Source organism: Patiria miniata, unplaced genomic scaffold (assembly GCF_015706575.1).
Source record: "Patiria miniata isolate m_02_andy unplaced genomic scaffold, ASM1570657v1 HiC_scaffold_6, whole genome shotgun sequence".
Taxonomy (NCBI): Eukaryota; Metazoa; Echinodermata; class Asteroidea; order Valvatida; family Asterinidae; genus Patiria; species Patiria miniata.
Window position 1 is genome coordinate 13,683,767 of NW_024037073.1, and position 15,010 is coordinate 13,698,776.

Here is a 15,010-nt window from a genome sequence, read left to right on the forward strand (position 1 = left end):
AATCTAAATACGATGTCATTTTAATGATTCGAGGCAAGGCAGATGCTCTAGGAGCCACCATTTTTGGGGGAAAAAATGGCCGCCACCCAGGTTGGAGGTACTCGCAGTTAAAACAATACAACGGGTTTTTTTTGGGGGGGGGTCCAAATATCTGATTCTGATGTTATTTTAATTATTTGATGTCAAGTTTACCACTCGAGATCATTCCGGTCAAACATGGTGTTTCTGGTGCGTCATTCCATAAAAAAAAGCTTTTCCCATTAGCTGCACATGTCGGACAGTTTGACATTTCTACGCATACCACAGAAACAATCTTAGATTGGAGCGATAAAATTGTCCTAAGTTATTGTAAGGATGTATGGGCGCGTGTGGTGTGTGCCCGCCATGCTGAGGATGGGTGGAGCTATCAACCAACGGTAGTTTCATTGTCTTCACCACCCAAGATGTTTATCACAGATAACAAAGGCTCAGGGCAACCTCTCACTTGGTGAGTTCCAGTGATATGCCCAAACCGTAAATATCCATTTCTCGCATGAGAACCCTGCAGTGAGGCGGGCTCATCAAGCTTGACTTCTTCGACACATTAACAAGTTTGCAGATGGTGACATCCTCACCTAGTTGGGATACAATTAACTCAGTGCAAAAAAACGAGTCGAAAACCCCATGCCAAAATCGGGATCTGCGCCCTATACCTAGACAAGGCTGCATCCACATCTTATGGGTGAACCGGAGTAACTTGATATGCGACCCACTGAGCCGGTGAAGGATTGAGAGTCGAGTCACTGCGATCACTTTCGAGATCATTTCAAGCTTGTTTTGGAGATCCTCGGCCTATTGGAGATCTGGGTGGGCTTCAGAAGTGGTGAAAAGTACAGTAACATACTAGTCCAAAGCATCTACTCCGATCTCGGTCTGACAAAGTACTTGGCACCACCCTTCTTCCAAAGCCTAACATGGTGCGACACAACTTGCTTCGCCATTTCATGCAGAGCAAGAGGTGTGGTGCAACTGCAGGTGTCAAAGGGGCCAGACATCGCTTCTTCACTACTGGAAGCAGCTTGTCGGAAGCATCCCAGCTACCTGCCGTGCTGTTTGAACATGTAAAGCAACCGCTACTACAGGCCACCTCGGTCCAGCAGGAAATTCCTGACTTCATCGTGTGGGGCTGGCACAAGGATGGTACCAGTAGGCCTACATGGCAATCACTATGGACCAACTCTCAATGATGCTTCAGTGACATGTGCCATTCTCGTGCGCTGCGGCTGCCTCATGCAAAGGAAGGTTGAATTGCAATCACACTAGGTTTCTATATGCAAGGTCCTCTACAAATGAACAGCTCCATTTAAACGCACACAGCGGCATATAGCATTTTGTCACTGCAGACATCATCTCTAAATATTTAAATGAAAATAGTTCAAACAATAATCTTTATTGATAAGTCCAATCCTTAATGACTCTTAGGGCAAAATGTGACATACAATCTTTAATAAAACAATAGATTCAGATTCTCCGACCCTGAAAATCCATGTAAAATGGTATTAGTTTAGTTTTTAAAAGTGACTGACCTCTAACTTGGCTGGCGGCCATTTTGGATTTTTCTAATATGGCCCCTGGGGCATCCGTCTGGCATCAAATCATTAAAATAACCTCCGATTCAGATTTGTTGACATCGAAAACCCCTCCAAAGTTGTATTACTTATGATTCTAGCTAGTTAAGTTTATTAACTGCGGTATGTGGCGGCCATTTTGGATTTTGCCAATATGGCGGTCCCTTGGGGCATCTGTCTTGCCTCAAATCGTTAAAATAACATCAGATTCAGATTGCTCGACCCCGAAAATACCTGAAAAGTGGTATTATTTATGATTTTAGCTCGTTTAGTTCGATTGACCTCTGACCCGGTTGGCGGCCATATTGGATTTTGCCAATATGGCGGCCCCGTGGTGCGCCCGTCTTGGCGCCCGTCAAAAATCGAAATAGTATGGTATGAACGACATCTGTGCCAAATTTGGTGCTTTTGGAAGAAACTGAACCAAACGGCCCCTATAACGCCCTAACATCCCTGACTAATTAAGCAGAACAAAGATAGCCGAGTCAGACTTCCGTACTGTTGAGCATTTCAAACCACGGCTGTCGTCAATCCGCCACAGTAGTGAATAGCGATGAGCTATGGATCGAATCCACCGATACCCATTTTTCATCGACTATTTTTCTTCTTCAAATGTATCGTCTGGGTTATTTACATTCAAGGGGAAAGAAAGAAATCACATCAGCAGTGATTCAAACGACACTACTGAATTGTACATGGTGGCTTCAACCTCAAACGGGAAAAAAAAATATGTCATGATGGTTTTAAAAAACGAAATAAGCGAAGGCCTCGATTGCATTTTATGCTTCGGAAGCTCGGTACCGTTATGTAAGCGGAACACATGTGAGTGTGATTTTCACACTCACATGTGTTCCGCTCAGGGGCGGCGGAACCGGGGGGGGGGGGGCTGGGGGGTGGTGCCCGACTAAATCTTTTGCAAAATATATGGGAACCAAGAGAGGCCATGCTTATACTCGATCGTAACCCCATCTAAAACACATTAAAATTGTGCAGCAGCAGGATTCCAGTCAAACCAGTGAGTCTGGCGGTTTTTAGACATCATCTTACATCGCCTTCTTTTTCTTTTTTTGCCGACGCGCATGGCTACGGCGACGCGCGCGCAGACCAGAAACCGGAGACTTTTTTTTTGGCCAATAGGCCGACTGCATTCAAGCCAGCCCGACTTAATCTAGAACCCATCGGCTGTAGGTATATATGTAAATCTTCACGTCGTTCTACATGTTCGTTCTCACGCAAGTACGCGATGTGAAAACAAACGTGAACGAACAAGGAGACCTAGGATCGAAAATGCCGGATGGGAAAGGTCGTAAATAAAATTGAATGTTTCTTGGTGTAATAACGGTGAGAAATCATTCTGTCAACAATTATTACAAGAACAAGGGTCAAAGTAGTGTAAAATGAACCTCGTCCCCAGTGCTCACTTTATTTCCAACCTTGTTTCCAGTAGTAAGCCCTGGATAGGAAACTTTCTTCAGTATCCTGATTTGATACCGCAATTTGCTAGTAATGGATTTATATTGTGTACTTGGTGTTCTTATTTCCAACGTGCATTACAGATTGTATTTTTCACTTCAAAAAAAAATCGTGTTTTCATAACTCACGGCGCGACGAATCGATGCTGTTTTTACCCCAGACACCGCATACAAACGCTAATGCAACGTACATGCAGGCACCAGACTATTCCTCATTGCATACGTGTTCAAAAATCTTGAACATGCAAATGCTCCAATACCAGGGTGAGAGAGCAGGTAGTAGTGCGCGCGTACTGCTCGACACCCTGGGGACGAGGATAATGCAAAATGCGCGAGGGTTCTGGAAGCTCGCCGCGTGTCCTTTTACTTTAGGCTCTACTACAGGAGAGTGACGGGTCACGTGTAAGGGTTGGAGACCAAGGTAAAAGAAACCACATTTCATAGGAGTCCTAATGTTACGACACCATCATCCAAAGAGGAAAGCTGACTTTTCGAAGGAAAGATGAAAGTCACACTCACTATATACTCTGTACTCTTTGGTCTTCCAATAATACATGTGTATTGTTTTAATTGTGTTAAAAAGCGCTAAGATATTGGCAACACATTTTACTCTGTGGATGAATTTCATGTTCTGGGCTGATAATGTATGAAAAATAAAACTCTGTCAATATTTGGAAATTGTAATGGAAATCAAATTAATTTATTGGCGCCAGTAGTGATGCCCGTCTGTATAGTCGGTTTTACGTCATCACGACCACCCTCTCGGCCAATCAGAACGCTGCATTTAGCCTCATTAGCATAAACCATGGCAAGTTTGAGGAGCCAGCTGGACTGATCGATATGTGTAGGAGGGGTGTTTATTTGCGTAAGCGAATTTAAAACCAGCGATAACAATAGACAATATTTATGAAATCGTATAATAAAATTATTTGTTCGTTTAATGAAATATACGAAACTATTTTATTGCCTAATTGAAGAATTTAATCTTTCAGTTAAATTTTAGCAACATATTACCGAGCACAGCGAAAATCGTTCAGAATGGAACAACCCGTAAGATTTGTTGTGAATGACTCATCAGTCTATTGTGCAATCGGACGGACAGTTTGTACGCGTACAGACATGCTAGAGTTTCTTCCGGTTGAGTTTTATCGCTGATAAAAAAATGAGTTTATGTATTCGAAGTTGTGGTAAACAAACACTCACCGTTGAACAGCGTACATGCATAGGGACAAAATACATAACATAAATTTACATATAGTACAGTAAAACGTCATATATACATCTGAATTGAAGAGATTTCTCAAGCCGCATATCATACTCGTGCCTGTTACCACTCTATCATAATAGCCTTTGTACTCGAATGGGGGAATCCAGTTACGTCATAGTGCTGACTCATCGAATGATGACAAACAACCGGACAAGTCCGGTCATGTGCATTGTCCGCGGTGTTTTTAAAAATCTCCCCGTATGGAATCGTTGTTTGTGGCGCTGGCCGCATTGGTATTTAAGAGAACGTTAGATACATGTATATACCGCGCTGTACGTCCATGCTGAGCTTGAGATTTAGCGTTACCGAGGAACAATTTGAGCATAGTATTGAATTATGAAGAATCTGACGTTGACGACTCAGTCATGGGAAGCTGATAAAAGGATTATCGTCACCGTTATATAATCGCTTCAATAACAACCTGCATTGTGAACATATCCAAGCCATGAATGGATTCAGGGGCCATCACATAATTATAATGTCATTGGACTTAATTGCTGGTCAGTTTTGTGCACGTGGAGCGCTGTACTGTTGATGAGGGATGACGTATGGGGCCAGGGTAGTCAACAGATAAAGCAAATAATAAGTAATTGGGTTTAAGATAAATAAAAGGAAGACAATTCACACTGTATTTTCAAGGATTATTTGAGAATTTTTTTATCATTATCATGCATACAACTTTATATACGTGCACTAATATTATGCAGTCATCATAAATTGCCCGTTTTATAATTTTAGACCTGAATCTAATAATATTGTCTTTTGTACCTGACATATACCGGTTTACAATACACTGTCTTTTTAAAGCCACATCGTATATAGAACCCACACAAGTTTAAATCTCCATGCATATGGGCATGCTCTTCTTCTAAGTTCAAGCGTCAGCGGACCCAATGTAACATATTTTTAATACTAGTATGAACTTATTCGTCCATGGTAAAAAAAAATATAGCCATAAGGAATTACTGTATAAGAGTGATAAGGGGCGACTATTTCAAATATTATTTTTTCCTATAAGACACTGCTAGATTATTTTTAAAAATGAGTAATCTTTTTGAAACTACTAGTCTTTAATCATCACTGTCTTCATCGTTGTCTTCATCCTCATCTTGTTGGAACAGTCCGTCAAAAGTGTTACGGTATTTAGGCATAATTCTGTTCAGAGCTGTGTTCAATTTCATGCCCGTAATCAATTTTCGTTCAATATCTTCCACAATTTCTTGATTAGTGCCACTATCTTTCAGATATAGGTAACTTGACAAAAAATCCTTGTATTTGTTGAAAAAGATTCGCTTGACTGCCCAAAGGGTCTTCCTGTTGGCCTTTTCCTTGGCCTGATCTTTACTCATATCCTCGTTAATGTACTTTTCATATTTGTCACTCCACATCTCCTGGGTGGCTTCTATGGACTCTTTCAACCAGTCTCGATATGCGGTGTTGTCTTCCAAATCAGAACTAGACTCGTCTTCATCAGATAATTCGTCATCTTCCACCTCCGTCACGGACTCCGAATCATCGTCTTCAAGATCTTCATCTTCATAGTTTTCCATATCAGGATCTTCAAATCTACGGCTTTTAGAATCAGGTTCAGAATGATCCTCCTCAACTTCATCTGTTTCAGAATCATCTACAACATGTACATTTTCAGTATGCCTCTGTAGGTTATATCTCCGTCCGAAGCTTTTGTCACACATGTGACAAGCATAAGGTTTGACTGCAGAAATAACATTCATGTTGCAGCTTTGAAGGTTAAAGGGAATATACATCATTTGCTTTTGCTGTAATTTTCAGAAATGGTTGGAATTGGGGGGTTGGAAATATATAGCAAATATAGTTACACTGACTTTTTTGAGTTTTGGGGTTCGAAAATGCTATAAAAACCAAGAAAAACAATCATTCTCCTGTAGTCTGGTTCCCTGACTCCATTTAAGAAGAAACAGAGCAGTTTACATATATTGGGGAATTGTAAGGTCAGGGAACCAGTCTAGCTGGCTTGTACCCGTTCATAGGTGTGTAGTCGATTGCAAACAAGTGCGATGGTCAACTGGGGCCAGTATTTGAAAAAAAGCCAGTTTTTTCCAACGCTGATCGGCCGATCAGCGTTGGAAATTGGTACAAAAATACCACTTTTCTTGAAAATGACAGTATACCAGGTGTCATGATTTTACAGGATGCTTTACACTGTCATTCACTAACAGTCCAGCAAGGTATTTCAAAATGATTTGGTAGTTTTATTTTTTGATGTTTGCAAATGTTGTATTTTCCCTTTAAGCTCCGAATGGTAAGAAACGGATAAAAAAACGTTTAATATATAACTACTTATGAGTCATTGCTCATCTGCTCAATTCATTGCTCATTTACTCGTAACTGCTTTCTGCTCAACTAGTCATTTCCATTGCTCATCTGCTCGATTCATTGCTCATTTACTCGTGAGTAACTGCTTTCTGCTCAACTACTCATTTCCATTGCTCATCTGCTCAATTCATTGCTCATTTACTCGTGAGTCACTGCTCATCTACTCATTTCCATTGCTCATCTGCTCAATTCATTGCTCATTTACTCGTGAGTCACTGCTCATCTACTCATGAGTCACTGCTCATCTGCTCATCTACTCAGTTTCATTGCTCATCTACTCATGAGTCACTGCTCATCTCATGAGTAGTGACTCATGAGTAGATGAGCAGTGAAACTGAGTAGATGAGCAGATGAGCAGTGACTCATGAGTAGATGAGCAGTGACTCATGAGTAAATGAGCAATGAAACTGAGTAGATGAGCAGATGAGCAGTGACTCATGAGTAGATGAGCAGTGACTCATGAGTAAATGAGCAATGAAACTGAGTAGATGAGCAGATGAGCAGTGACTCATAAGTAGTTATATATTAAACTTTTTTTTATCCGTTTCTTACCATTCGGAGCTTAACCTTCAAAGCTGCAACATGAATGTTATTTCTGCAGTCAAACCTTATGCTTGTCACATGTGTGACAAAAGCTTCGGACGGAGATATAACCTACAGAGGCATACAGAAAATGTACATGTTGTAGATGATTCTGAAACAGATGAAGTTGAGGAGGATCATTCTGAACCTGATTCTAAAAGCCGTAGATTTGAAGATCCTGATATGGAAAACTATGAAGATGAAGATCTTGAAGACGATGATTCGGAGTCCGTGACGGAGGTGGAAGATGACGAATTATCTGATGAAGTCGAGTCTAGTTCTGATTTGGAAGACAACACCGCATATCGAGACTGGTTGAAAGAGTCCATAGAAGCCACCCAGGAGATGTGGAGTGACAAATATGAAAAGTACATTAACGAGGATATGAGTAAAGATCAGGCCAAGGAAAAGGCCAACAGGAAGACCCTTTGGGCAGTCAAGCGAATCTTTTTCAACAAATACAAGGATTTTTTGTCAAGTTACCTATATCTGAAAGATAGTGGCACTCATCAAGAAATTGTGGAAGATATCGAACGAAAATTGATTACGGGCATGAAATTGAACACAGCTCTGAACAGAATTATGCCTAAATACCGTAACACTTTTGACGGACTGTTCCAACAAGATGAGGATGAAGACAACGATGAAGACAGTGATGATTAAAGACTAGTAGTTTCAAAAAGATTACTCATTTTTAAAAATAATCTAGCAGTGTCTTATAGGAAAAAATAATATTTGAAATAGTCGCCCCTTATCACTCTTATACAGTAATTCCTTATGGCTATATTTTTTTTTACCATGGACGAATAAGTTCATACTAGTATTAAAAATATGTTACATTGGGTCCGCTGACGCTTGAACTTAGAAGAAGAGCATGCCCATATGCATGGAGATTTAAACTTGTGTGGGTTCTATATACGATGTGGCTTTAAAAAGACAGTGTATTGTAAACCGGTATATGTCAGGTACAAAAGACAATATTATTAGATTCAGGTCTAAAATTATAAAACGGGCAATTTATGATGACTGCATAATATTAGTGCACGTATATAAAGTTGTATGCATGATAATGATAAAAAAATTCTCAAATAATCCTTGAAAATACAGTGTGAATTGTCTTCCTTTTATTTATCTTAAACCCAATTACTTATTATTTGCTTTATCTGTTGACTACCCTGGCCCCATACGTCATCCCTCATCAACAGTACAGCGCTCCACGTGCACAAAACTGACCAGCAATTAAGTCCAATGACATTATAATTATGTGATGGCCCCTGAATCCATTCATGGCTTGGATATGTTCACAATGCAGGTTGTTATTGAAGCGATTATATAACGGTGACGATAATCCTTTTATCAGCTTCCCATGACTGAGTCGTCAACGTCAGATTCTTCATAATTCAATACTATGCTCAAATTGTTCCTCGGTAACGCTAAATCTCAAGCTCAGCATGGACGTACAGCGCGGTATATACATGTATCTAACGTTCTCTTAAATACCAATGCGGCCAGCGCCACAAACAACGATTCCATACGGGGAGATTTTTAAAAACACCGCGGACAATGCACATGACCGGACTTGTCCGGTTGTTTGTCATCATTCGATGAGTCAGCACTATGACGTAACTGGATTCCCCCATTCGAGTACAAAGGCTATTATGATAGAGTGGTAACAGGCACGAGTATGATATGCGGCTTGAGAAATCTCTTCAATTCAGATGTATATATGACGTTTTACTGTACTATATGTAAATTTATGTTATGTATTTTGTCCCTATGCATGTACGCTGTTCAACGGTGAGTGTTTGTTTACCACAACTTCGAATACATAAACTCATTTTTTTATCAGCGATAAAACTCAACCGGAAGAAACTCTAGCATGTCTGTACGCGTACAAACTGTCCGTCCGATTGCACAATAGACTGATGAGTCATTCACAACAAATCTTACGGGTTGTTCCATTCTGAACGATTTTCGCTGTGCTCGGTAATATGTTGCTAAAATTTAACTGAAAGATTAAATTCTTCAATTAGGCAATAAAATAGTTTCGTATATTTCATTAAACGAACAAATAATTTTATTATACGATTTCATAAATATTGTCTATTGTTATCGCTGGTTTTAAATTCGCTTACGCAAATAAACACCCCTCCTACACATATCGATCAGTCCAGCTGGCTCCTCAAACTTGCCATGGTTTATGCTAATGAGGCTAAATGCAGCGTTCTGATTGGCCGAGAGGGTGGTCGTGATAACGTAAAACCGACTATACAGACGGGCATCACTACTGGCGCCTTTTCTTTTTAAAATTTTTTCACAATTAGTGAACAAAAGTTTAGAAAAAAAATTACAATACATCTTTATAGGTCCTTTGATTTAAATCACTCATGAACATCTTGATGACAAAATGGAAATACCACATTCCTCGACTTTCCTCTGAATACTTAAGTAAAAATATAATTCTCAAGATACATGTAGGCCCTAGTTTTCAAAACTGTATCACATGGCAATCCGCTCTGTTCACAAGTACCCCCTCACCGGCAAAGAGAGTACAGTTGGGGGTGACCGACTGACGCCATCTTGCCTTACTGCAATTCATTTGCCGCGAAGCGCGGCCACTGCGTGTAAATAGTACTAATCAAAGATCTTCAAGCGCCGAAGGCGCAAGATGGGGAACTCCATAGAAATTGCGAAATCGTCATGGACGCCATTCCAGTAAGCAAACCATTGTGAAAACCATTGTTTGCACAATGGTTTGCTTCGAGTAAGCAAACCAATGTGCAAACAATGGTTTGCTTGCTCGAATGGCGCCCATGGCGATTTCACAATTTCTATTGAGTTCCCCATCTTGCGCCTTCGGCGCTATAAGATCTTTGGTACTAATCCCCTGGTGTACGTGCGTCACACACAAGGAACGGTGCGCGTCAACCATCAAAATGTCCCGCACATGGGACGTCGTTGCTAGGTAAAAGGGCGCCCTCTTTGTCGGCGCACGGAGCCCATACCTTACCTACGATAGACTTCTTTTCATTTCTCACCCACTGGTGCAGTTCACGAATTCGAGCAAACTTAATTTTTTTACAGAAAAGCCCTCGAACAACTTTTAGAAAGCCGTAGACCTACAAAGATTGGATATTAAGGTAATTTTCACTCGCAAGTACATTTCACGAACTTCAAGCAACATTTTTGTTTTGAAAAAAAAAAAATTAAGAGGGCCTAATATTTCAAACCTGCTACATTTGTCAGGATCGAATCGTTAAGCAAAGTCCAACATTTAGATTTCTTCAATTTAGCTCCATTCAGTCAGTAGGCTAAGCAGTTTGCAGCTGTTTTAATCACTTTTCAAATTATTTTTCAACTAGCCCTTTTCTGGGAAATAGAAAATATATAATCACTGATTACTGCGATAAGAAACCGATTTAATACAAAGCGCACTAGAAATGTACAGGATATATCACAATGTAGTGTGCAGTATCAAGATACAAATATCAAATGTGATACGTGTAGCTACAATTGTGAAACGTAAAAATAACATAAATACCAAATACAATTTCCAAAACTCATTAAAATATTGAAACAACATCGCAACCAAACCACTTGCGGCGGCTGAAACCAAACATCGGCTATCTTGGTGAATCCTTCGCAACGAATGGTCTGTCACTGTAAAGAAAAACAAAACAAAAACAACCAGACATAAGAACAGTGTTTTCGTACTCGAGTATACAGCAGCGGCAATTTCTTGTCAACATTAACCCTAACCGCCCTGAATCCTCCAAAATCCTTTTTGCAAATTGGAGGATTTTGCAGGATTGAGGCTACATCCTAGCAAAAAGGCCTAGGGAGTTAGGGTTAATGAGGGACGGGGGGCGAGCAACTTTGGAATTTTTAATTGGGGGGGGGGGGAACTCGACACAATCTGAATACAGAGGGCGCTGTTCAAAGATGGCTTCATGAACATTACCAGAGGTGAGATTGGAAGAAAATGAAAAATCCACGCAAAAAAATTGACAGAGGGTGTGAAGGTCACAGAGGGCCCCAGAGCAACATATAGGGTCTGTGTGATTTGTTTTAATGTTGAGATAAATTTGCATAAAGGCACCCCTAACAACATACCAAGGAGAGTGACTGACGGGTCTCGTGTAAGGGTTGGAGACCAAGGTAAGGCCAAAAAAAAAAATATTCGGTCTCTGGTCAGACCAAAGTTCCGGAATTGTCGCGGGGACGCGGCTTTTTTTTTTTTTTTTTCAAGTTTGGATTGTACAGACTAGGTGGGGTACTAGTTTGCTTTTTTGGTGTCCTCATGTACATTGGTGTCCATAATTTGCCTTGGTGCTCTCGATCATTTGCCTTGGTGCAATTTCCCATTCCTTGGGGCTCTTTGGGAAAAAAAATTGAGGAGGTGCGGCAATAGAGGGCGCTGTTGGAGCTGACGCGAATCATTTTTGAAAAAAAAAGATTGACGCGCATGATTAAAATCGACGCGCGCGCTGACCAGAGACCGACTTATTTATTTTTTTGGCCTAAAAGAAACCACATTTCATAGGAGTCCTAATGTTATGACACCATCATCCAAAGAGGAAAGCTGACTTTTCGAAGGGAAAAATGAAAGTCACACTTACTATATACTCCGTACTCTTTGGTCTTCCAATAATACATGTGTATTGTTTTAATTTTGTTAAAACGCGCTAAGATATTGGCTACACATTTACTCTGTGGATGGATTTGTTGTTCTGGGCTGATAATGTATGAAAAATAAAAATCTGTTTATTTGGAAACTGTAATTGAAATTAAATTAATTTATTGGCGCCTTTTCTTTTAAAGGGAATATACAACATTTGCAAACATCGAAAAATAAAACTACCAAGTTTTTGCGAAATACCTTAACAGGATGTTGGTAAATGACAGTCTAAAGCATCCTGTAAAATTATGGCACCTGGTATACTGTCATTTTCAAGAAAAGTGGTATTTTTGTATCAATTTCCAACGCTGATCGGCCGATCAGCGTTGGAAACCACTGGCTTTTTTTCAAATACTGGCCCCAATTAACCATTGCACTTGTTTGCAATCGATTACAAACCTATGAGCGGGTACGAGCCAGCTAGACTGGTTCCCTGACCTTACAATTCCCCAATGTATGTAAACTGCTCTGTTTCTTCTTATATGGAGTCAGGGAACCAGACTACAGGAAAATGGTCGTTTTTCTTGGTTTTTATAGCATTTTCGAACCCAAAACCTCCAAAAAGTCAGTGTAACTATATTTGCTTTATATTTCCAACCCCCCAATTCCATCCATTTCTGAAAATTACAGCAAAAGCAAATGATGTATATTCCCTTTAACATTATTTCACAATTAGTGAACAAAAGTTTAGAAAAAAATTACAATACATCTTTATAGGTCCTTTGATTTAAATCACTCATGAACATCTTGATGACAAAATGGAAATACCACATTCCTCGACTTTCCTCTGAATACTTAAGTAAAAACATAATTCTCAAGATACATGTAGTATTCAAAACTGTATCACATGGCAATCCGCTCTGTTCACAAGTACCCCCTCACCGGCAAAGAGAGTACAGTTGGGGGTGACCGACTGACGCCATCTTGCCTTACTGCAATTCATTTGCCGCGGAGCGCGGCCACTGCGTACCCGTGTAAATAGTACAAATCCCCTGGTGTACGTGCGTCACACACAAGGAACGGTGCGCGTCAACCAGCAAAATGTCCCGCACATGGGACGTCGTTGCTAGGTAAAAGGGCGCCCTCTTTGTCCGCGCACGGAGCCCATACCTTACCTACGATAGACTTCTTTTCATTTCTCACCCACAGGTGCAGTTCACGAATTCGAGCAAACTTTATTTTTTACAGAAAAGCCCTCGAACAACTTTTAGAAAGCCAAAGACCTACAAAGATTGGATATTAAGGTAATTTTCTCTCGCAAGTACATTTCACGAATTCAAGCAACATTTTTGTTTTGAAAAAAAAAAAAAATTAAGAGGGCCTAATATTTCAAACCTGCTACATTTGTCAGGATCGAATCGTTAAGCATGGTCCAACTTTTAGATTTCTTCAATTTAGCTCCATTCAGTCAGTAGGCTAAGCAGTTTGCAGCTGTTTTAATCACTTTTCAAATTATTTTTCAACCAGCCCTTTTCTAGGAAATAGAAAATATATAATCACTGATTACTGCGATAAGAAACTGATTTAATACAAAGCGCACTAGAAATGTACAGGATATATCACAATGTAGTGTGCAGTATCAAGATACAAATATCAAATGTGATACGTGTAGCTACAATTGTGAAACGTAAAAATAACATAAATACCAAATACAAATTCCAAAACTCATTAAAATATTGAAACAACATCGCAACCAAACCACTTGCTGCGGCTGAAACCAAACATCGGCTATTTTGATGAATCCTTCGCAACGAATGGTCTGTCACTGTAAAGAAAAACAAAACAAAAACAACCAGACATAAGAACAGTGTTTTCGTACTCGAGTACCCATACAGCAGCGGCGATTTCTTGTCAACATTAATGAGGGACGGGGGGCGAGCAACTTTGGAATTTTTAATGGGGGGGGGGGGGACTCGACACAATCTGAATACAGAGGGCGCTGTTCAAAGATGGCTTCATGAACATGTACCAGAGGTGACATTGGGAGAAAATGAAAAATCCACGAAAAAAATTGGCAGAGGGTGTGAGGGTCACAGAGGGCCCCAAAGTAACATATAGGGTCTGTGTGATTTTTTTTAATGTTGAGATAAATTTGCATAAAGGCACCCCTAACAACATACCAATTTTTTTGGTAGGCCCTATAGGCCTATAGACGTTTATAGGTAAAAACACCTTTACGGTTCAGAATTCAACTTTACCTCCAGAATTCTAGATTTAAAATTTGGATTCTTAAACCAAATCCTGAAATCCTGAAGTTAGGAAAAATTCTGACAAATCTCACCCCTGATGTAAATAATACAATCTATACGCATTTACGCCCTTTATCCCCAAATATATTGTGCAATTTCCGTGAAAAAGGGGTGATGCACAAGCAGTATCTTACAGCTATAACAACATTTGCGGCTAATACGGTGCAAATTTGGAACATTGGGTATGATCTATACGCACTGTATACATTATAGGAGCGGCGGTGGGGGGGGGGGGGCACATCGCCATTGGTATCTCCCGCCCAAAAATTAAGAGGGAGGGGGAATCCCCCCTTCGCCGCCCATGTTCGTGTCCTTTTTTTCCTTCAAAATCATACTCGCGTACTTGTAAAAATAGGGACCATTAGAAATGGTACGTACATACACGTACATGTATGGGATACGTATGCGGCTCGTAAAAACTAGCAGGCAAAATCCCTATTTTCCGTGGTTATTTCATCTAGCACTATGTGGTCAATATGTAAACAGGAAAACAAAACAGGAAGAGTAAATAATTTAAAGTAGTTAAATTAAATCCATTGCTGCCCTAAACGCCGATTCATACTCGGCCCGAAAGCGAACGCGAACGCGAAGTTGTGATGTCACAACTTCCGGTCGCGCTGTGAATTTGCAAAAAAATGAACACATTTCACCTCCGACGAATTTTCGTGACGCTTCGTATTTGCATGAAGTATGGACCGGATTATAGTAATATCTGTCAGTGCAAAATCTAACAAACATCATATGACTTTAAGAAGTCTTTTGTTCATAACTTCATATTGCTGTTCTTGTTCTGTATGGGA

General features: G+C 40.2%; 1 protein-coding gene across 4 annotated transcripts in view; it reads right to left on the reverse strand.

Annotated features, from left to right (window-relative positions):
* Positions 1-10,427: 10,427 nt before the first annotated feature.
* LOC119742853 (zinc finger CCCH domain-containing protein 14-like) overlaps positions 10,428-15,010 on the reverse strand; it is a 35,419-nt gene continuing 30,836 nt past the window's right edge. For 2 of the 4 annotated variants that reach the window (XM_038219057.1, XM_038219055.1), the window contains exon 15: positions 10,428-10,943. In XM_038219057.1, coding sequence (XP_038074985.1) covers positions 10,907-10,943 — 37 coding nt within the window. In that variant the 3' untranslated portion in view covers positions 10,428-10,906. Of the gene's footprint in view, positions 10,944-12,996; positions 13,727-15,010 lie in introns of those variants that run through there. The other 2 variants (XM_038219056.1, XM_038219058.1) reach the window with 1 other exon arrangement.